This window comes from Pocillopora damicornis, chromosome 14 (genome assembly GCF_964200805.1).
Source record: "Pocillopora damicornis chromosome 14, jaPocDami1.2, whole genome shotgun sequence".
Lineage (NCBI taxonomy): Eukaryota > Metazoa > Cnidaria > Anthozoa > Scleractinia > Pocilloporidae > Pocillopora > Pocillopora damicornis.
The window spans coordinates 11543755-11567870 of NC_142683.1; the positions used below are offsets into that span (position 1 = coordinate 11543755).

General features: G+C 37.0%; 2 protein-coding genes across 5 annotated transcripts; both read right to left on the bottom strand.

Moving 5' to 3' along the window:
* Positions 1-3558: 3558 nt before the first annotated feature.
* LOC113682761 (MAGUK p55 subfamily member 4) lies at positions 3559-21017 on the bottom strand. 3 transcript variants are annotated; one of them, XM_089193662.1, is made up of 18 exons: positions 20831-21017; positions 20130-20310; positions 19387-19505; positions 18523-18588; positions 18130-18213; positions 16545-17288; positions 16028-16118; positions 15366-15451; positions 13821-13895; positions 13414-13545; positions 12531-12595; positions 11765-11826; positions 11255-11329; positions 10798-10884; positions 10401-10481; positions 6033-6235; positions 5660-5806; positions 4168-4806 (listed from the first exon to the last, which is right to left on the bottom strand). In XM_089193662.1, exons 5-18 carry the CDS (start codon positions 18169-18171, stop codon positions 4624-4626), a joined length of 2073 nt encoding a protein of 690 aa, XP_089049788.1. In that variant the 5' UTR covers positions 18172-18213; positions 18523-18588; positions 19387-19505; positions 20130-20310; positions 20831-21017; the 3' UTR covers positions 4168-4623. The 3 variants fall into 3 exon arrangements, with proteins under 3 accessions (XP_027055743.2, XP_089049788.1, XP_089049787.1); XM_027199942.2 differs by lacking the exon at positions 20831-21017 and having other exon boundaries at positions 3559-4806; positions 19809-20141; XM_089193661.1 differs by lacking the exons at positions 19387-19505; positions 20130-20310; positions 20831-21017 and adding an exon at positions 17710-17780 and having other exon boundaries at positions 18523-18556.
* Positions 21018-21141: 124 nt separating this feature from the next.
* On the bottom strand, positions 21142-23871 carry LOC149034445 (ribosome biogenesis protein SLX9 homolog). Of its 2 annotated transcripts, XM_089193669.1 has the most exons (6): positions 23761-23871; positions 23444-23612; positions 22601-22754; positions 21749-21814; positions 21517-21625; positions 21142-21332 (listed from the first exon to the last, which is right to left on the bottom strand). In XM_089193669.1, the coding sequence occupies exons 1-6, from the start codon at positions 23854-23856 to the stop codon at positions 21324-21326; spliced, it is 603 nt and encodes a 200-aa protein (XP_089049795.1). In that variant the 5' UTR covers positions 23857-23871; the 3' UTR covers positions 21142-21323. The 2 variants fall into 2 exon arrangements, with proteins under 2 accessions (XP_089049795.1, XP_089049794.1); XM_089193668.1 differs by lacking the exon at positions 21517-21625.
* Between the last annotated feature and the right edge of the window lie 245 nt (positions 23872-24116).

Below are 24116 nucleotides of genomic sequence, written 5' to 3' on the forward strand. Positions count from 1 at the left end.
ACAATTAATCCATTAGCCTTTTCCTCATAAAAATTTTCCAAGTCCGCTTTGCATTCATCAAGAATTTTTTCGACCTCCTCACAGGGGGCCTGCTGAAACTGTGCTTGAGCAATTTGCAATTTTCTTTGCAGCATTTCTTCTCTCTCCCTTTTGGTCTTAGCTACTTCTTTTGAGTAATTTATGCAAAAGAGTCTGACTTTATATTTAATCCAATCCCAAGCAACTCTCACATCTGAAAATTCCTCCCCCTCTTTTTTCCATTGGTCTAGCTTTTCTTTCATCTTTTGAACAAAATTTTCATCAGTCAATAAGGAAGTATTCATTTTCCAAAACCCCGGGCCTCGCTGACATTCTTCGATTTCCTGTAGATGTAAGAAAATTGCTGAGTGATCAGACCTTATTGCTGCAATGATGTTGACATCTTTAATCAAGTCCTGAAGTGAATTTGAGATGAGCCAATAATCTAATCTACAAAAAATAAATGGAGATTTTTGGGACCATGTAAAGCTTTTTGCTTGGGGATTTTTTACACGCCATACATCATGCAAATTAAATGTTGTTTGTAATTCTTCAATGCGTTCAACAACTTTCTTCCTTAATACCAGTATCCCACCTTTTTTGTCCAGTAGCGGATTAATGGGACAATTGAAGTCACCACCTATTATTATTTTATCTTCATAAGCGAGACCTTCTTTCCTTAGAACGTCAATTAAATGATCATAGAATTGCACAGCTTGATTATCATTGTTTGGACCGTAAACATTCACTAAAAAATATTTTTCATCATTGATTTGAACTTCAATACTAATATATCTCCCATTGGGATCAATGACTTTTTTAATTATCTTGCAATCAAACCCCTTTCGAAAGAGTATTGCAACACCCCTTGAACCACTACTCCCATGAGCGAGCTCCAGAGGGGCACCCCATTCAGCTTTCCATTGTTTCTCATTGTTTCCAGTTGAATGCGTTTCTTGAAGAAAAATAATATTTGCATTTTGTTTTCTGCACCATGCAAAAATTGCGCGTCGTTTCTTAAAATTGCTCAAGCCTCTAACATTTAATGAAAGCATTCTAAAATCACTCATTTCTGCTATGATTTTTCTTATTTGGTACGGAAAAAACCTGGAAGACCATTTGCCTTATAACACACCTTTGAATAATTATTTGCATCGCTCTACACAAAGAAACGAAAACACTGACACAAAAATATAAACACATAGTAAATAATTTGGCTTGGAAAATAATATCAAATTTCAAATTTTCATCTTTCCTCCTGAAGGAGTGTAGCATCCTTTCTCTCCCCTTCAGCCGCACTCGCTCCAAACCGATAAATATTAACTTAATAACATGATTGACAGTAATTATGGCTTCCTATAAATGTATTTTATCATTTGTCAAAAAAAAAAAAAAAAACGGCAAGACTTGCTATTTTACAAACATAAGCCACTGATTGACGCAGAGCTCATTAAGAACACGCTGGACACTCAAAGTTCACCCATTATCTTTTCCTGAGTTTCCTTTAAAGAGGACACGTGTTTTTTAATTGTTGTCCTCTCATCATCGCCATCGTTTTCTTATCTTTGATGACGCTTTTCTTGAGAAACGGTCGATACCTAATGGCTGCCTGAACATTCTCAAACCGACAAAACGCATAAATTAGCTTATTGGTCAAACGAAGTGAAATAGTTCGTGTTTAACAAATAAGGTCATACTAGCTGAAATATATCAAACCGACAAAACCCACAAACTAGCTGAATTGGCTCAAGTGGTTAAAATGGTCAAATTAGCTAAAATCCTTTATGCCAACAAAATGCAGAAACAAGCATAATCCGTTGAACTGTATAAAATAGTCAAACGAGATGAAATGATTCAACTGGATAACACGCAAAAACTAGCTGAATTGGTTCAACTGCATGGTTAAAATGGTAAAACTGCTAAAATGGTTTAAATAGACAAAACGTACAAACTAGCTGAATAGGCTCAACTGGTTTTAGTGGTCAAAGCTTGTTCTTCATTTGTTTGGTACGCTAGTACGTTAATACCGTAGTACTCGGTACAGACGACTCATTGCAGCTTGTTCTTCATTTGTTTAGTGCGTTAGTACTGTAGTGCTCGGTACGGAAAACTCATCTTATCTTATCAAATTATCTTCTTCTTAACCGATCATTTAATTAATTAACTAATTAATAATTCCTTAGCACAGATGTAGATATAGAGGATATTACATGGCCGCGCGGTGATACGAATTTTATCTTCTCGTGCTGAAAGTATCTCTCACTCGTTCGCTTCGCTCACTCTCAGCACGAGAAGATAAAATTCGTATCCCCAGGCGGCCATGTATTGTTCTATTTATTTTATACATAGTGATGAAATTCCTACATAAAAGACAACTTTTTGTTAATGAACTTTTAAAAGAACCAGCCGCGCGCCTAAGCGGGAAGCTCTCATGTAATTGGCTAATCATGTTAGTAACCATGGCGACACCAATATCTTCACACGTGAAAGATAAAAATAGTATCTTAACTGCGCGCGATGAAGATATGATTTTTTAGTAAAAGGAAAAATCCTGGTATTTCATCAGTATCTATACAATAAAAACAGATAAAAGAAAGATTAAGTTTTCAGGCTTATAATGGACAAGAACAGCACAAGAATAAAAAAGCAAAATAAATAAACAAGTCTGATCAAATCAGCTTAATTTTAAAAGTACCTTAATCATCCGTATTAAGCAGAAAAACTAGAAAAAAGATTCCTATTTTGGGTCATTCATGGTTGTTGGAGAAGTGTAGTTAGTGGGCTAGTACGTTGGTACGCTAGAGACAGCAGTCCTCTGATCGAACGCTAGTACATAAGGACGCAGGTCATTCATGGTTGTTGAAGATGTGGAGTTCGTACGCTAGTACGTAGGAACGCTAGTGAGACAGTTATCACCGTTATGGCTGAGACGCTAGTCATCCCGTTTGAGAAAATCTAAGTATGATTGCAGTAGTTGCTATCTGGCTTCTGGACTAAGACATAAATACTGTACAGTGCTGCATACACACTTTAAGTACGGTAGTACTGATGAATAAACAGAATACTAAAGGAGAGCATGCTTCCTACGTACAGTTAGTACTGTAGTACTGATGAATAAACAGAATACTAAAGGAGAGCATGCTTCCTACGTACAGTTAGTACTGTAGTACTGATGAATAAACAGGATACTAAAGGAGAGCATGCTTCCTACGTACAGTTAGTACTGTAGTACTGATGAATAAACTGAATACTAAAGGAGAGCATGCATCCTACGTACAGTTAGTACTGTAGTACTGATGAACACTGTTAGTACTGTAGTACTAATGAATAAGCAAAAAACTAAATGAAATCTTTCCTAAAACGGGCAGCATATGAATATATGAACAATTAAATCATATCCTAAACCTAGATGAAGTTTATTTAGATCTTTTAATTAAAACTGAGACTCAAACTTGATTCTGTTACGCAATGGAACAAGGGGAGGGGAAAACAATTGGTACTAATTAAAAAGTGAGAAAATTTAACAGGCCACAATAGCCATTTATGCACCTCCAAAATTTACTGTCATAACTGTCTTAGTCTTCTCATATGTGTCAGGTTTATGGTCAACAAAGAGAATCGATGATAGTTCCTAAAATAGGATTCAATATGTCAACTTTCAAAACAACATCACTATACAGTTTACATGTGCCAGTAGCCTAGAATTCCATCCTTTTCGGCAGAAAACAATCAGTGAAAAACAATTGATGCTAGTGCACTACCTGGAACTCTGAGAGTTCCACAGGGGCATGCCACCATCATAAATAAGAAAGTTTAAAAGGAACTTTTATCACCATAATGATTATTTTCACACTGATTTTTTTTTTTTGACTCTCGATCTACTGTAAAGTACCAGCTTCTGGTGTGGCATCTAGAAAGCTCACTTTAACACTTTACATGTATGATAGTACTCTGTTTCACATGGTAGAATAAATATGTGGTAGGCATATTTTGCAAAGCAAAATTTAAATGGACATTTTGTGGAGTCTAAGATTCAATTTACAGGTGGTACTAATTGCAGGCTCTCCAGCCTTTTTGTCCTTTCTAGATTTCTGTTAATTTTTTCAGCTCCACTGACCAACGGCCTAACACATGTTAACTCTTCTCTAATTTTTCTCTTTTCCAATTTAGCAATACAGGTAGCACCCTGATTACTCATGATAGTTTTTATGAACTTGAAACTTAGTATAACAATAAATATTATGGAAAAATAATGTGTATATTGCAAATAAGACAATGCTGACTGATCATCCAGCAAACAGCCAATGGGAATGCTCAAACTCATCACACAGTAGTTTGTATCTTGATCTCACACCAATTCTTGTGACTAATGTAAGTAAATGTGTAGAGGGGAGAATAAACAATCAGATTTTGGGAGTTAAAAGGTTAAAAGCTACATTTTGACAAACATCAAAATGGATGGATCTCATGTTTTGTAATAACACTTAAAAAGTTCCGTTGAGTTTGTCTAGAAATGTTCCTTGATGGTCCAGTGTGGTGGATACTGATGAAGCCATCATGATACAACCAGCCTCACACTTTATACATAAGATATCAGATCTTCTTTTAGCTTTGTTGGGTCCAGTCCAGAGGGACCCACTGCTCTTCCTGTTCAAGATTTTCAAATGTGTCTACAATGCTGACATAAGCTTCTTCAATGTCCTTGTTTTCTATTGTCAGGTCAAAGAATCTTCCATAGGTCTCCTCCAGCATTCTAGAAGTACTGATCATTTCTTGTAATTCCTCCTCCTGCGTATCAATGAAAAGGTTATTCAAGCTCGAATCACTTATTTACGAAGGACAATTCACAGGTTTAGATGTACATCATGATCTTAATTTGGAACCTGATTGGTTTAATTTTTCCATTCTGATATTTTTCAATTTTACTTAATATGATAAGGGTAGAAGGATTTATTTTCCTTAAGTGTCAAAAAGAAAAAAATTCCAAGTCCCCATGAAGAAATGACCCACAGACCTTTGCATTCTGCACTCAAATGTTCTATTACCGAGCCACAGAGACTCTTGGTAGTGTGTTGGCCAACACGTTAGCCAACGTGTCAGTAGGATTGGATTCTTTACCTTTACTGACTCTACAGTGAGCTAGGAGGCTATTGCTATGTTCATATGACAAGCAAGTTTTGGACTAATTACAAATCATAATATTTAGTGCCAGAATGTGAGATAGGGGAGGGGAGCCACCACACTTAAAACAATTACTTATGAACTTAAGCTAATGTCAATTTTCAAGCCTGACTGGGGGTTATCCCAGTTTAAGTAGCGTGAAGTGGAAATTGTTAGTTCCCCCATGATGGGAAGCCAGTCTAATTCTACAGTTACTTCAGGTGGAGTTACAAATGGATGCGACATCCACTACTGGACTGGTCCATACAATAACAAGGGGTAATATGCAACTATAGGGGGTAACATCCCATCCAATGGGATTGGGAATATTTCCAGTCTTGTCATGCTATAGAAACAGAGATAAGCCAAGGTTGGTTGGACTGTTGGCTCCAGTACAGACTTTCCCTTGCTTTACTATACTTCACATTACGTTAAGAAAGAGGGACTATTTCCAGTCTGCCTGTTTGTCAATAAGACTTACGCTGAATGTCCTGATGGAGGACTTATCTGAAGCCTTCTTTTTTTTCATCTGTACTGTCAGTCTTGATGTGCGGAGTTCCTTCAGAGAAGGAGGCTTCACAAAGACACAGTATGGCTTGAACTCTGTTGTTCGTAATAGCAACATCACCTACAAGCCAGATTTGGTGATTTAATTTGAGGCCATACTCCTGACCAGTAACTTCTACTTGCGATGTTAATTTTACTTTGTATTGCATTAAATAATTGTACTGTCAATCTATAACAAAAATTCCAACAAACAGGACCCAGACCCACCTTCAAGTTGAGGATTTAAACCAATCTGTTGAAAGCAAAGGTGCTGCTCAAGGTTGAGAGCAACTTTAATCACGACTCACCTCAGGTTGAACCTTAAGGACACAGGTCTTCCTGGATTTCAGTGCTCTGGTTATAGAATCCTTTGAGGTACCATACAGACAACCTTTATATTCTCCAAATTCTATGAATTTCCTCTTCTGGATAAAATTCTCCATAGTTTGTCTTGATACAAAAAAATAATCCTTGCCATCTGCTTCATAACTCTTCATATGTCTGGACGTATCTAGAAAATAAATTTTGTGTAAAGCATCAATTGTTATTCATTCAATAGAAAGTACCAGACTGATCAGCACCTTGGTGCTTGGTGGTAGGAAGACATAAAAAATAAAATTATGCCACTAACCCAGGTAAAATGTCAGGCGGGATATAGGCGGGATCCTGGCAATCCCACCCAGGATCCCAGGTGGGAATGGCGGGATCCCGCCTTAGGTGGTGGGATCCCACCTTTCCCACCTGGGATGAAAATTTGATCCCACCTGGGATCCCGCATTTAATGCGGGATTCCTGCATCCCACCCGGGATCTTAGGTGGGACTTATGCATTCTACCTGGGATCCTGGTCGGGATTTACATATCCCGCCTGGGATTCTTTATCCCACCTACAAAAATATTGTTTTGCTGTTTTTATTCTTACAAAATGTTTTTGTGAGAGTTCCAATACTTATGGATCATCCACACACTCCGCAAATATTTGGCATGTGGACAAGAGAGGTGGTCACTGTTCCCTTCGCGAAAATACACCTTTGAAATGACTTCTTCAATTTGCTTTATTTGAAACTCTGATCTGAAAATATTTTTAAAACAAGACTTGTTAGTAGTGAGAAGTACAAACCGAGTTTCTTTTCATAACTTAATTTCTTAAATGTCCCAATCACTGGACCTCCTTAAAAATATTACTTCTTTATATTTTTGGTGCAAAATACAATTCCTTCTTTACATACAAATGAAAAGTACAAGTCACAGTTCAATAATAACAGCTCTAAAGTTTACTCGTTGTTCTTCTCTGAGTCAGCGATCAACAAAATTTTTCTATACCTTGTAGGTCTGGTATAAAATTTTACTTGTAGTATAAAATGAAAACCTTGTATCTTCGTTCTCTCCACCCCTTTCCAAGCTCGGTAACGCTTCGGACTGTGCATAACCATTTGCAGACGAGAATTCCAATGCACCTCTGTAATCGCATGTAGTTGCTTCTGTCTCTCGTGCAAATGTTTTCTCCGTTATGAGACGCACTTGACTCTGTTGGCACCGCTTCTAGTTCACTGGAAAGACCGACTGAGGAATCGAGATGGCTAGCTGTGTTGGAACGTGTTGCTGAACGCTTGTTGTGGTCAAGCCTTGTTGATTTGGGTACTGGTACACTGGGATCATCTAGGTATCTCTTATACTTCCTAATGTAATTGGATATTGTGTTGTTTCTCACCTTCGCCGTGAACATAACTCAAGTGGGTTTCGAGTCTTTCTTTCCTCGAAAACTTTCGGCCACAAATCGTGCATTCTTGTTCGATTCTTGTCGATTATTTCTACATAGAGTGAATTCATATCATTATTTATGTCATCATCAAAACATGAATCCAAGGTATCCACCATCTAACAGAGGAGAACCGATCAGAAGAGACAGAATAATGTTGCGCGCTTCTCTTGAGACTGCAATGGGTCAAGCCAGCGGACTCTCTTTGGCAAAAGGTCCACGTGATCATGCCCGTGATCGGAAACAAAGAAAACTCCATTTGGCGCTCATCTTTGAATGTACTTTTCATCGGTTAACCGCCCTTGCTTCAAGTTGTTTCTTTTCCCAACTGTTTTGCTTAATATAACACCTCTAAAGATTGGTTTTATTGTGGTTTAATGGGAAAACGAGAACAGCGTGAGTGTTTTAAATGAAAAGACAGTCGTTGGCGCCGTGAACTTAAAAGAAGGGACAATTAACAGTTGACATATCGACTGGTTCAAACAACGACCGAGTGGCCATTTAAAGCTAGGATTTTTAGAAGTTTGTGGTGAGTACAAATTGCCATATTCGTTACGTGATCAAAATCTTATCAAAGAATAGAAATAACGGCTTGAATTAAGCTTACCTAACGCTCAGCGCAACTGAAACTCAAATAATTCTGAGAATCGAATTGGTCGCTTGCATGCTGCAGTTTCCTAAGCTTTCACTTTACAATGAAATAAATCTATGAGTAAGGTTTCAAGATTACTTTAGTCACATTTGGGAACATTCTGACCTTGCTTTGCTTTGAAAAATTCGACTGAAGAGAGAGCAGACTTTCAATCAGTACCTTTGTCAAAATTTTGATAACATGAATTATTGAGGTTTTGTCTTTCTTTTATTCTTTGATACACAACAGCCAATTTTTTTAAACGTTGAGCCTTATTACACTGTAGATGGTCTGCATAAATGATGAAGAAAAAGTAATATGCTGAGTTGTGCTGTTATTCTTTAAGAATGTTTGGTTAAGAAATTTGTTAATGAAACAAGTCAAACACATGCTGATTCATTGCAAATAAATTATGAGATCTTTATCACATATAGTCTGTGTATTCATGTACTGTTTGAATCATTTATGATCAAAAGTTTGGTAAGACAATGGGATCCCATTGGAGGTGTCAGTATGTTCTATAGCTAGTTGGAAAGTTTTGGACCCTCAGTGGATTGATGGGGTCTATAGCTCACCTAGAAAATTTTATCCTCTTAATTTTAAGATATCCTATCTGGTACATTTCATAAATCTGTGGTCTCCAGTGATAAACAGGATCCCTCAAAGGATTTTTCTGAAAGTGGGAAGCCATCTGTAATTTTATGCAGGGTCTAAACTGGGATTGGCAGGATCCCAGATGCAATCCCGCCTAGGATATGATTTCCCAGGTGGGAAACTATCTGAAATTTGAGGCAGGATCCCAAGAGGGATTGGTGGGATTCTAGGTTTAATCCCGCCCAGGATGTGCTTTCCCAGGTGGGATGCTATTAGGAATTTAAGGCGGGAACCTAACTTCAATTGGCGGGATCCCATGTGGGATTCCATGCAGGATGTTCCATAATCCCAGGTGGGATCCCATGTGGGATGTTCCATAATCCCAGGTGGGATCCCATGCAGGATGTTCCATAATCCCAGGTGGGATCCCATGCGGGATGTTCCATAATCCCAGGTGGGATCCCATGTGGGATGTTCCATAATCCCAGGTGGGATCCCATGCAGGACGTTCCATAATCCCAGGTGGGATCCAATGCGGGATGTTCCATAATCCCACCCGGGATCCCACCTGAAAAAGGCAGGATCCCACCTGAAAAAGGCAGGATCCCACCTGGGACACACCTGGGATTGGCGGGATCCCACCTTACATTTTTACCTGGGAAATAAAAAATTTTAAAAAAGTCTTTTTCTTGTGCAGTAATTATTAAACTAGTGTCAAAATACTTCATAAAATAGAAGCTAGTCAAATGGGCTATATACTCAATGTGTTTGAGAATGAGCCAGAAAAAATGGTGTTAACCTTTTAACCCCTAAAAATGTCCAGCATCTAATTTCTTCTTACAATGTCACCCCTGAATCCCACAGTAAGGTCACGAGAATAAAGAAAATCATCAGCTGCCAAAGAGGTTGTTGATTGTTACACAAATTCTCCTCATCAGCACCTTTGGGGAATGTATAGAGAACAGTATGGAGAATACCTTTACTGATTGTAGGGTGTAAAGGGTTAATACATGAAGAGGTGGCTTACTGATAAACTACCAAGATAGGTAAATAACAATCGCAATGAAAAAAGCAAACAATCATACACTACAATTTCCCTGACTGTATGGTTTGATTCTTAAGGTTTCCCTTTCCTTTTTCCTATAAGTGTTGGTCCTGATTGAAGCATATACTGTTTTTTTTTTTGGAGCATTAAACTTTTGTAAAAATGTATTTGTCAAGATGGATAGCGAAGTTCCCTAAAGGTTACTCTAAGCCTGGTAAAAACAAATTTTGCTAAATAGGCCCAGTTGTACAAAGGATGGTTATTACCCTTTCACTCTCAAGATCTCATCAGTAATTCTCCTTATTACCTGCCATACAATTTTTATGATGTTAGTTTGGAGAATTTGGTACTGGATCAACTAAAAATCCTCTAATCGCTATTTTTCTTTATTCTCATCACTTGTCTGCTTGATATTGCATTGACACTGTAAGGAGAAATTCTCACTTGGTCACTCATGGGAGTGAAAGGTTATTACTACCCTACAGATAAATTGCTATATAGCAGGTAAGTGATGACAAAACATACTGTGCTATCTACTGGATAGTGATTTATCCAGTGGATAGTGCTATCCAACCTTTGAACAACTGGGGCCATATTAAACATATAATTATTAATATAAGTGAATTCAATTTTAATTTGTAATCTTACGAGGAACTGTTGTTATGAATTTATCAGGACTACTTGACAGCAGCATCTTCTTTAACTCATTCCTTCCCACACCTGGTGCTCCTGAAAATAATTTTGAAGTTTATTATTAAATTCTGTCTGTAAAATTCCCTCCGGTAAATTGACCATTTGCATGTCTAACAGTATCTCACTTCACAAAATTTTTAAGATCAAGATAAACTTGAAATTATCTGGCTTGCAATGTACAATTTGGTCACTAGATCACCAAGTTCTAATGCACTTTTCACCTTTTTTCCCCAATTATAATCCTTAACAGAAAACCTTTCCTCTGGTCTAAGGCAGAAATTTTTTAGGACATCCTTTAATAGAGAAAAAACTATTGTTCCCTTGAGGAAAATTGGTCACTTTATCTACCCACCGATCAGTAAAAGCAGACGCTTTTTCTCCGGTCTTTGTAAATATTTTGCAACTGGCTCATAAGCTGGCCAACCAAGAATTGGTATATCTGCAGTTTAAATAGATCAAATCATCTCTTCAATGATTTATAACATTATAGAAAGTCTTTCAAAACATCAGAACATTAAATAAATGTTATGAAAAAATAGTAATTAAAAAATTTTAAAATTTAGTAAATAAACAACACTCTGTGGAACATGATTGAAAAGTAACAAATTTGTTGCTTGTGGGTCAATAAAGAGTAGACATCTGCAAACAATTTAAAGTAAGTTAAGAGCTTTAAACTAAACTGCCAACATTAAGAGAAATTCTGGGATATCCATCATTATTTTGATTTGCATGTTATAATCCTAATAATGTGTGAGTTACTATAAATACATAGAACATACATTATTATCTGTTTACAAAGAGACACCAACCTTTCAAGAAATCGCAAAGCACTTTATTAGAGTCTGTTTTTTTCCTCATTTTCTTGAATGGTGAAGTGAGTTTTCCTGTGGAGAACATATTGCTCAGGATTCATGACAGATTACCACTCAAGAGTGACTGGCATCTAATCTTTTATAACTGTATTACTGCTGAATCAGACATTAAGGTCACAAATAATTCCAAATTAAAAAAAAATTCTTAATTATTTAACACTGTATTTCCTCTGATAAAGCCTGAGCACTTATTTGAAATTTTATTTCTATCTTACATAAGGTGGCTCAAAATTGTTTCATTATCTTGAAACACCAATATTACAAATGCATTGCTATAACCAAACTTTTTTGTGAGTTGCCTTAAAAATAGTGTCAAATACATATAATACTATATCATTCTATTAATTAATTCTCAACATGTTTAATAATTTTCATGACCTACTAAAACACCTTTAACTTTGGCATTTTGTATCGCTCCTAGTGTTAATCTCGCATTTCATTATTTACCATTTTTGTCTTTCTGAGTTGTGACATCATTTGTGGAAGAAATTCTGTTCAATTGCTGTCTTCTAACATATCGAGAGAAATCAGTACATTTCAGTAAAAAAATAAGGCAAATTAAGCATAAATGACAATGTGCTCAATAAAGAATCATTATGATAATAATAAAGCCACATATGCAATAGGGCAATTTTTAAAAGAGTGTTGAAAGTATAATCTAGAATCGTTTTGGATTTCCTTTAGCCAACCAATCAGATTAACACCTGAAGCCAATTTCAATTGGTCATTTGTATTTTCCCACACCTGACATTTTGCTTGTTCTTACTTTGAATTCTCTTGGCTTCTTGTTCAATTAAATCTTATGTTGTGATTGGCTGGCATGTTTACTTTAATTGTTCTTCAACAATTAATTACAATAAATGTGCTCGATCTACTTAATATGTAAAAACTGTGATAAATTTAATGAAATTATGGTTATCATTAGGATAATGGCAATCACCAGTCCAAGTGCATATCAACTACCAGGAAATAAGACATATTGGTTGGCATTCTCCTGTCAGAACAGAAAAAGTTACTCAGCTTTTGAAAGAAATATTTTAAAGACTGTCCAGTATCTGTCATCTATAACATGTTTGTGGCCATACATGCACAACATTGTTAAATAAGATGAGTTGTCTCTAATTGGCTTTAAATGACAGACAGGTTTGGGAGTTCTGTTCATCACAACTTGCAATGCACACAATGGTAAAAAAGAGAGCAAACTATGAATTACCTTTCCTGAAAATCTTTACTTGGAATAAGACCTGCTTTGTCATGATTGCAGCCATCCTTTCTGGCCTGTATCAGAGAGAAAGTCACAGTACATGTTCTTCAATTATTGCAACACAAGGCCCTGGCACTAACAGCTGGGCAAAGTTTTAGCTCATGAGTACCTCACTCAGAGAAATTGGTCCTCAAATTTCATGGAAAAACCTGTACAAATACCTGTTAAGAGGAGGGTCAGATGGCAGCTCAAAGTAGGAAATGTTGTAGTCAGGAATGGTAGAAAGAGAGGTGAGCAGCAAAGGGCTTTGGTTGAGATTTAAGGGTTAACTCTTTAAACCCAAAGACTGACCAGAATCTAATTTCTCCTCACAGTAAAACTGCCGAGTCATTCATTACAGTCATGAGAATAAAGACAAATGATTGCCAACCTTAGAAGTTTTGATTATAAAACAAATTCTCCTTTTCAGTACCAAAGGTATGGAGAAGAGTATGGAGAATGTAGATAATGATTTTAGGGTGTAAAGAATGAAGGGTAGAGAAGTTAGGGGGAAGATGGGTGTAGGGCAAAGGTTAAGATGACCAGGAGGTAAAGATTGAAAGGATTGATGGATGAAAAGCTAGGGGTGAAGGGGTGAAAGGTTATGTGAAGTGAGGTGAGAGGTCATGTGAGGTGTGAGGAAAGGGTTGATTATGGTAAAGAGTAAGCAGTCTGATATGGGGGAGAGGGAACAATGGCTGGGGGTTAAGGGCTGTAGGTAAGTGGTGAAAGCAAGAGGGATAAGGGAGTCCCCCTATCTTTCCAAAAAATAAAAGCTAACTTGCTCAAGCTAACAGCTGTGAAAACTGTCCACAAACACATTTTTGCAAGTGAACCGTCTGATTTAGCTCACCTGCCACCAGTTGGCATCATCCATGTTCACCACATGAAGCACATCACCTGCCCTGAAGGCAACACCCACCTCTTTACAGGGTATCAGTGGGTCTTGTAGTGGGTTATAATCAAAAAATGCTCTTAAACTGACCTATGGCATAAAAAACTCAAGATTACAAAATAAAATAAATTAACATGCCTAATTTATTTCTCATTTTTCACAATGGCCCAAAACTACTAGTGGAAGCTACATGGTAGCCTAACTGAAAAAATAGGAAAGGAATAAGGACTGCTTGACTGAAACTGGCTGCTTACAAAACTATGCAGTAACACAGACTGAACTAAGATGGCCTTAGAGAAAAAAAAAAAGGAAATCGCCGCCAAATAAAATATCATGGAATGTTTACAGTCACCATGGTAACTAACCTTTGTTTCTTTGGTAAGTTTCTTGTCTTTGTTGGTTGGTAAAACCTTTATTTCAATACTGCCTGTTATTCCATCCTAGGTTAAAACAAAAAGAATCCTATTGTTACACTAAGCCTTTAATCCCTAACATGTGTATTCTCCATAATACTCCCTAGACATTTCCTAAGGTTCTTACGAGGAGAATTTGTTCAATAATCAAGAGCTTTTTTTGATTAGTTGGTGATCATCTTTATTCCTTTCACCTTCATGTTTGATTCAGGGGTGATGTTGCAAGGAGAAATTAGATGTTAATCACTCTTAAGGGTTTAAGGGTTAACCAGTGAGCAATAACATGGGGAGACGCAGTGGCCTTGTGGCCAGTGCCCTGGACTTTGAGTCAAGAGGCCTGGGTCCAAGACCTAGCTACTCACACAATGCCCCTCTCCACCCTGGAGTGTAAATGTGTAACATCATCATAACTAACGTCCCTTCCAGAGGAGAGTAGTTCTACTCTTAGTCGCTTCATGCCACATGGAAACTGGGATAAGCTTTGTCTGGGGGTTGGGGAACCAATACACTTGGGTACAAAATTTACCTTCACCATCAATTAACCCTTTACACCCTAACATTAGTCTCTGTATTCTCCATACAGTTCTCTCTACGTTTCCTAAAGAGCTGATAAAGAGAATTTGTTAAATAATCAAGAGCCTCTTTAGCTGGTGATCATTTCCTTTATTCTCTTGACCTTACTGTGTGATTCAGGGGTGATATTGTAAGGAGAAATTTGATTCTAGTCACTCTTAGGGGCCAAAGGGTTAAGCCACTGCATCTCCCAGGCATTCCCCCATAAGCTACATAAGCTTGAGTTTGTCTGTTCTTATGATTATTTACTAGAAAGTGAACTGATATTGTAAGATGAGGCGTCATGTTCATCACCCATAGGAGATTAGTTGAGGATAGACACAGCATGGATAGATAGATACTTTGGATATCTTTATGTATACATGGTAAAAACCTTTAGCACAATCTAAAAGTATTAAATATCTAATTCTGCCTACCTAATTGTAAATTAAGTAATAATTAATACTAAACGATACAACCTTTTATATCATTAAAGCTGCTTTTCAAGGGTGCCACGTTTCTATCAAAAGCTATAATGATGCACTTTTCTTTTAAATTCATTTAAAGAAACTGTTGATCGGAATTCACAAAAAAAAAAAAAAAATGCTGTTCCACAACATAGCAGCCCTACAGGAAAAAACTTCTCTTTGATTAGTTGGCGTGGGGTTGTGGAACAGCCCATTTATTCTCTGAATTCCTCAATTTGTATGAAGTAATTTAATTTCAGGATATATTTTGGAATTGTAGATATTCAGGAGTCAATCTATATTATGTTTTGTGTGCCATAACAGAAAATAGCCATTATGATAGTAGCCATGAAATTATTTTACTTCCTTCATGGCATGACAAAGAAAAAAAAAGTTATGGATGAATGAAGACTCTGAACCAATCTATCACTCTCTAACCATTCCTCAGTCAAGTCAAGTCAGCAACATTGCTTATTACCATGATCTCTGCAACTTGATTGGCAGTCAGTCCATCCACAGGTCTACCATTTATTTCCAAGATTTCGTCATTCTCATACAGGGAAGCTTGAAGTAAAACAAAAGAATTCAAAGATCTTATCAAGAAGGCATAATAACGATTAGCCTGCAGGGAGAAATCTTATTAGGATGACTTAGCATTACAAGGTCATAATCACTTATCTGGCTGGCCAAGTTTGATTTGGTGTAAGAGTGGATGATGGAAGAAGTTGGGGAAAGACATGATTTCTATTTCCTTCCCTCTCCTTCCTTTGAGTCCTGGTTACCCCCTTGGTACAGCCTTTCACTGCCATAAAAATCAAAGATGGCAGCCATAATTTCCACCAAAAAAGTACTGAGCACTCACTCCTGGCAAAATCACAGCTACTCTGTAGGCCAAGCCACAGTAAACTGCCAATGATTGGTTTTTATTAATACTGGCCCTAACTGAAATGTGGAATGAGACTGCTAGGAAAGAGCAGACCTAAAGTTTCCTCAGCCCCCACTTTGCTAGGGCTTTTTTTAACTCTCCCTTGCTGTCTATAAACAACTGTAAAAACATGGCCTGGAGTTATTTTCAGGGCCTAAGATCCTCAATTATCAGAAAGAGAAGCCCTATAATAGCTGTGAAGAGAAATTTCTTACCAAAGTTATCTGCTAAACCACCACTTAAAATTCTTGCAACAATAATTTTCTCTTTGTTTTCATTGCTGCAAACAGCTTTGACTGTGATTCCCTGAAAAAACAAAATTAATGATTTTAAAACTATTCGTCTAAGAGTAAGCATCACACAATATATTTCTATTACCTACCAGCAAGTCTAAATAGTTTACAGAATCTGAATAATAACATCAATTCTGTTATTTTATTTGACGCCACAATCAGAATCGTCAATCCAAAAGAACTATCTTATCCACAGGATTGAAAATAGATCTTCTTCTGATCAATAATTTAATTTAAATAAAAGTCAAGTTTTTCAATAATATGAATGAAGGGAAGTATGTTGAAGACAATTAGTTTTGTGAAGTTTAAATCTAAAGAAAATTTAAAACCCACAATAAATGCTGTGTAAAAAAGTACAATTTAGTATAATGGTTTCCTGTATGCCCTCTCATATCCACATTGACAATGTTTTAAACCAATCTTTTTAAAAAACACTTACAAGGGTTTCTTTGGAATTCCTAAACAAGATGACAGTTTTCACAGCACTGTTACTGGGTTGAAGCCCACTCCCATCTACATTGATGTTTTCAATGGTGCACTCCTTTTCTTTGAAACCATTCTCTTCAATAGAGGCCTCCTTAACTGATGTGTCTTTTTCAATGTCGGTTGTAATAGGGACATCCCTGATTTGTGTCTCACTGTTGTCAAATTCTAGTGTATCTTTTGCTTTTTTATTGCCTTGTTCCTCTACTTCCAGGGTGCAGTCAGTGGCATAAGTTTGAGAAACAGTTGGCCTGTCCAACCCAGGTAGATCTGTTGTGTCTTCTCCCTTATCTGCGAAGTTCTCTGACACCTCTGTTTCATTACCATCAGTCTCATCTGTGTCTAACCACAAGAGATCTGTGTTGCCATTGCCCTTTTCTGTAAAGTTCTCTGCAATATTCCTTACTTCAGCCCCCTCAGCTTCATCAACATCTTTGGATTCTACACAATAATCACTATCAACTCCACAATCAACATAATCAATAAAAACTGTAGTGACACTCGTTTCAGCAGAGAATGTGTCATCATCGTTGCCTTCGGCATTTTCCTGATGATGTTCTACAGAGATGATTTGACCAATGTCTTCTTTTTCTGGCTCTGAACCCAGGTCAGTAAATGATGGCTCCTTCTCTATTTCATCTTCAAAGATTACTGGAGAGAAATCACTTGCTTGTATTGAATCATAGGCTTGAAGAAGACCCTGAAAGATATGCCAAAAAGACAATAACCAAAACCAAAATTGGTAAAATGAACTTAAATTCTGCTTTTTCATTTGGACCCTATGCTAGAGTTCAAACACTTTTGAGCTGTGAAAATTCCATGACTTTTCATGACTTTCTCCATAACTTTTTGAAAATTCCATGACCTAAGTTAAGCAATTGTACTGCTTGGTTCATTTTAAATATCTCACAAATTTGCATAGATTTCATGGAAGAATGCAGTATGAACTAAAATGTCCCCATGCATAGGACTTGCAACATGCGCTAATGTTTAATTTTACTGAAATTAGATCTTGTTTTTTACTTGTCTGCTAATTTTTCAACTTTATATCTGCATTGCTTTGCACTCATAGAAAGCTGCTTGATTTCCCATGACTTTAAATGATTTTCCGGGAGCCAAACCTGAATTCCATGAATTGTTAGGCCTGGAAAATGAAATTGTAACATCCACGACTTTCAAGGTTTTCCAGGTCCTATACAAACCCAGAAGAAGCCATAAGCATCTTATCTCTCCTTACTATATCACCCATGAATCACACATTAAGTTCAACTCAAGAAGCTCTTGACTGTTAAACAAATTCCCCATATTAGCACCTTATGAAATGTATAGAGAACAGTATGGAGAATATCCACATTGATGTTAAGTGGGTTAAGAACACCTATGTTTATTAACAACTTACACTCATATTTTCACAAGGTTCTTAATTGGTAACCTTATGAAAAAAATGAAGTCAGACTAATTGTTACCCACTGAATAGTCATCTTAAAAATTCTGCCCTGAATTACATAAAGAAGAGACAGAGGACTTTTCCAATTCTCTACCTTAAAGTGTGGTTTTGTTAGGATATGTTGCAGCTCTTGCATTTCCTTGTTGGTGCTTGCTGGAGGAATGGGAACCGCCAAAATCTAAATGACAAAAAGTACATAAAATGAGTCTAAAATTGAGAATATTGCAAGGTCACACAGAAATGTGAATGATATCAACTGACAAGTGAATGAGGGAAACAGTGAGAGATATACCAAGTAAAGAAAGTCTGATTTAATTTTTGGTTTGAAACTGTCCACCATTAACTGACCATGTTTTGGCTGAATAATGTACCGCAATGGATTAAGTGGCCTTGAGTTTTTACTCATTGAGGCAACATTGCTATTCATCATCAGAATTAATTAGGAGAGAGCAAGGACAACACTTTTTAGTCATTAATATAACCAAACCTGGTCTGCAAGATCAACTGCCCTCTTGCCTTCAACATGAAGTTTGTCCTTCTCTGTGTCATGGAACTGTTAATATTTGGACATAAATTATGACAAAGAAATAAAAATGACAACCTTGTTTGGTGGAGTTCAGTATGAATAAGGTGCTTGTTTATAAAGTTCATGAAAGGCATACAATAAAGAACTCAGTAAAGAAAGAATGTTATCAATTTGTCTTGAAATCTTTAAATTCTTTGTTTTAATGATTGAGCCCAAGCAAAATTTACTATCTTGTCACAGTTGACACCACTAAACAATGGCATATTAACCCTGGAACTCCCAAGATCTGATTACTAATTCTCTCTACTAGTCACTACACATTTGCCAGTTAGTTAATAATGGGAATTTAGTGCTAGATCAAGTTAAAACTTCTATCTGGTATTAGTTTAAATACTCCTACTACCTGTATGCTGGATAGTGTATGCATATTAAAGAGAGAAGTTACATGTTAATCACATCTGGAAATTAGAGAGTTAATTGTCTTGTTCACTTGCAGTGGCTGTGGTTCAGTACTGAATTGCCAAATAAAACTCAGAGTGAGACTATTTTCTTTGTTCTGTGCTATATGACTAAAATAACATATTCTTTAATTCTATGATAAAGCCACAAATTCATCATCTTCCTGACTCACTAAAGGTGCTATTAATGCACAGATCATGGATAAATGAAACGAAATTAGTGGTCCAATTGAAAGGTACAAAATAATTTTGAGGTCAGACTTGTTTTGATCTTCTTCGCATTATGTTGAGCTAACACCACTGTTTGACAACTTGAGATCTAGTACTAGATTGTGAGGCCCAAAGGTTCAGATGCTGATATAGTAACCTTGAAAAATTTCCAAAAGTCATTCCTACTGCCCAAAAACTGGAAGTCTGCATCTTGATCTTGATGGCTGTCGAACTTACGACGAATCTGTTCTAGGTAAGATAAGACCCTTTGGAAGGCTGAAAAAAGTAGACAAAGCGCCGATCAATTACACGCTCACAAAGCTAAAGTTAGCTGCTCATGGTTAAATCCAGGGGAGAGGTGACATTTATTTCTGCAGCAGTATTCGTCTCAGTTAAGTCATACAACAAAAGTGAAATCTCCCTTGGGATGCTGTAAAAAGTTATCGTATTTTTGTCAATAAGACAGCAAATTCTAAAATTTTACATTAGTACGCAGAGAGCACTGCAGTACATCTTTCAAATAGTTTACGAAACGGGAAAGAGGCGGAAAATTACTTGTATCCAAGGAAAAGCACTTACTTGGGTCAGCGCTTTTAGCTTGGCAAACGATCGGCATTTTGTTCTTTAGATAAGATATCCGAATTAAACGTAGTTGTAGTAAGATCTATCAAGAGTTCTTTCACATCGAGTATGCAAGCGCTCAGAAAACAAATTAACAACCTAATTTATTCCAATTCCTATCAAGCTGAGCTCGTTTAGTCAAATAACTACTGAGTAAACATTTATTCAACGCAGAGCACAGTATCAATAAATCCGTCGTCAAGGAAAGATTGAAGGTAAAGTCACTTATATCAAAAAAAAATTAAAGAAACTCTACAAAGTTTGCTCTCTTGTACTTACCGCCCTTAGCTTGTTGGTTGCACCACAAATGCTAGGCTTCTCCAACAATTCGTTCCCAGTACTTCCTTTACTTGAGTGTCACGCAAACAAGTAGAAGTTGTGAGACCGTCGAATCTCTTTGTTACTCCTTGAAAGAAGCTGGCGTATCCCCCACTACTTTGGACACTGATTACCGCTATAACTACATGATAATAATTGTTACTGAGAACATATTTTTTTTCTTTTTGGAGTGAAGACCTCATGATTAATGTGACCAGAACTAACTGGGAGATTCACTCCAGCACACGCGAGCGAGAGGTCACGCACGTCTGATCTTTTTCTCGCATGTTCCCTTTGTTTTCGCCAAGAGTGCCAAGAGTCAGGTGTTCAGGCTATGATGGGTGCAAAAAGGTTGGGGCGGGGATCGAAATCTAAAATCAGCTGTTCCAAAAATAGATTGGAAATGTAGAGTAATCTACATATTGGTACTTGGCTAAAAATTTTCAGCACAGTCAGCTGAACTGGATACAGCTGGACAAGAAGAAACACAGAAATATGCTTAATACTTGACTACATCTTGGCTTTCCCCTCACTTCATTGGGCTCTTATTCCTTCCTCTGTTCTTTACTATAGAATAGAACCAAAATTCTTTACCAGAAGAATGACCACCATTTACTTGAAGTAAACTACAAAAAGTAATCATCAATTTTTGCCAAACCCACCTGTGCAGGGCTGTTGCCTGGTTTGGAGCAGCTTTTACATTGGAGATATCACCTGTAGCATAGTGATACATGACAAAGTTTAATGTGACAGCCAGCAACAAGTAATGTCAAGCAACCCTCATTTGTGACAGCCCTGCACATGTGTAAATTTCATGTGCACCACAATTTTCCAAGCTTACATCTCGAGACATGAGCTAGGGATGCCTGTGTCTGTACATGCTAGCCAGTAGTAAAACCAAGAAAAAACAAAGATTTTTCTTGTGACATTTTGTGCTTCTTTTTTAAATCTTAAAAAATACATTACTGCAGTCTGTTGATATGATAAAAAAATTTTATTTAGCTGATTTTTAAACCCAGTTGACAATATAATTTCTAGCCCTAAGTCTGATTTTCATGTTCTCTCTGTATAGCATTTTTAATATGTTCAGAAATGGCAGCAAGTGGGTCGGCTTTGAAGGCTGGATGTTTAACAACTTCCTGAAAATGGGCAATTTCACTGGCGCTGCAAGTTAATAAAGAAAAAAATATCACATATTCAGCACCAATGTTAAAAATTATAGCAGAGCTCGCAGAGCGTAGCCCCATAATTATACAAAGTAGTAGTAACCCATCAAGCAGAAAAAATTTGGATGTACGACCATACGACCATACAAGGTGCTACTTTCAACATGCGTGGTCAACTGTACCGCAGGCACGCCAATGCCACGGCTTTGTTCAGTAGTCCAGTGATCAGTGCACTGGGCTCCAAGTAGGATGACCCATGTTCTAGTCCTGGCCCAGGCAAGGTGTTGTGCCCTTGAGACGTGAGGGGAAAAAAATGTGAGCTCTACTTTTAGGCTTGGCTAAATCTATATATTAGGATTAATTGAAGAATCCTGTAAGTCATTGTTGAAATGCAAACAAAGTACTGACACTCACTGTAGAGCTTGGCGGGACTTTTTACTCATCTTTTTCCTATTTTTGACAAGCTTCTCTTTTCCATTGCTGCAGGAAATTAAAATAATACCAAACACATTTGAAAAAAAAAGCTGTGAATAGTTATTCATCATGATAAGCTACAATCATTAATACAATCAAACCTCAATTATTTGGACTAGGCTGAATAGATGATTGAGAGTCAGGATATTTGAAAATATATACAAATACGATCCAAAAACAAAGGAATCTTTCCAAATCACTGTGCATAATATCCAAAATTTGCTAAAGCATTCACAAAAGTGTTTTACAACCTAGAATGCTGACCTAAATCAATTTCTTTCAAGCAGCTACAGCATGTGCACATTGCTAATTCAATCACTCATTCTTAAAAGCTTCATTAATCTAATTCAACTGCATACTGCTGGACTTAGGCTAGGAGATCAACCTCAGCACAAGGCTGGGAGAACTCCCTGCTTTTTTGACAATGTCCATTGTGCAAGTTAAAAAAAAATGAGTAAAAATATTTTTGACATAAGCATGCCACATGGAAATCTAGATGTGAGGCACACAAAAGTAGGTCTCACTCCTAGAGTTCTGCATGGCATGCAAACAGCAATTTTTTACATGAATTTGTTCTGCATGCACAACAAACTTTTCTGAAAAGAAGGGAATGCTTGTAGTCTACCTCGGCATTTGAAGAAGTCTAGAACTATTTGGTAGAAATGTCACAGTTACTCCACACTCTAAGTAACCACATCATGAGACAAAAGACAACTTGTTACTGACTCTCTTTATGATATTGAATCCACATTGTAGTTGACACAATCATGTGTACCCTTTTTATCAACTCACCCAATATTAGAGGATTTTGCGCTTGTTGTAAGATCTGGTATATTTATGGTTGATAGAGCTGATAAAAGTGGTTCCATGTCACCTACAACAACTGTCTTTGCCCTCTCCTTTGCTTTTTTGCTGCTTTCTTCAACAAGTCTGCCAGCATGTAGTTCTGCATTGAAATAAAATATATCATATTCAGTTCTCTTCAGAACACTCAATCTTATGCAATAAAAAAAGTAACCCCAAATATTTGACTCTTAATTCTCCTCTGCTGATGCTATACCTTTCCGTGCAAGCTAGTTTACGTGAATTTGCTGTTAAATTCATATTGTGACACCCCCAAGTTTATTTTTTTTTTCTATTTTCTCAGTTAGACAATGTAATGAAAAAATCATTTAGAGAAGTTAAACAATCCTGTGAAAGCACCTAAGGAAAAAAACTAACAATAGCGTTTCAAGGTAAGACCTTAAATAAAATCTTAGCAAGATCTTGGACAAGATCCTTCAAGATCATCCATACATCTTCCTTGTGTCTTGTCAAGATCTTTCAAACATCAAGCAAAAATCAAGTTGTTCAAGATCTTAGTAGAATCTTGATAGGAAGTTCAAGAGATCTAGGGAACAGGTTTGCTAAGATGTTGACAAGACCACTGCAGATCGATCATGATCACATAATAATGTAGATGAACTTGACAAGTTCGATATATTATCAACATGGATTAGCCAGTTCTAAGTTTAAATTAGGAGATTAAATGTTCGGTTTGACCTGGATATCAAACGTACCCGTAGAGACAGACCTTCGATGAAGATCACATAAGCTTTGTACATCAATGCTGGTCAAACACTCCATCAAACTTACTTCTCAGAAAATGCTCACGCCGTTCTTTTCTTCTATCCTTTTTGTTCGATGAAGCCTTCTGGTCGGCAAGTTGACTGTGTGTGTCTTGATTGTTTTTAGATTCATCAGGGTGGGCTTGACCATTTGCATTAAACAGTCCAATAGTAGGGAATATGACAGGAAGAGAAGACTGTAATGAACATAACAAAATAAAATAACTAAATAATCGCATGGAAGGCCACAATTTGAAGGCACATACAAGGTTTATCTCAGGCGCTTTGTAATGTTCAAAGCTCGCATTCGATCATCATTAAGGTCCATAAAAATACTTTGTCTACCTCATTCGCCTTCAAAGCATCTTCTTTGTCGTCCGAATTTCTAGGTTTCACTGCTTGTAGATGTAGTTTCTGGCGGTTTCTCTTAATCTTTCCCATGTTGTTGCTCGAGATACTTAGTAACCATGCCTAAATGCACACTTCATGGGAAAAAGAAACTGGGAATTAGAAACAAGTTGGGTGACTATGGAGGGTCGCATGATCTGCTAAAAGGGGAATGTAGCGCTCACGAAATGTGCTCTTCAGTTGCCTGCTGAACATGTGTCTCTTTATTTTGTGTTTTCATGCAAGTGGAGTTAAGTGCAAAGAGAGCAGATGGAGCATGAAAGGCAAGTTACACCCAGAGAAGGGAGATTAAA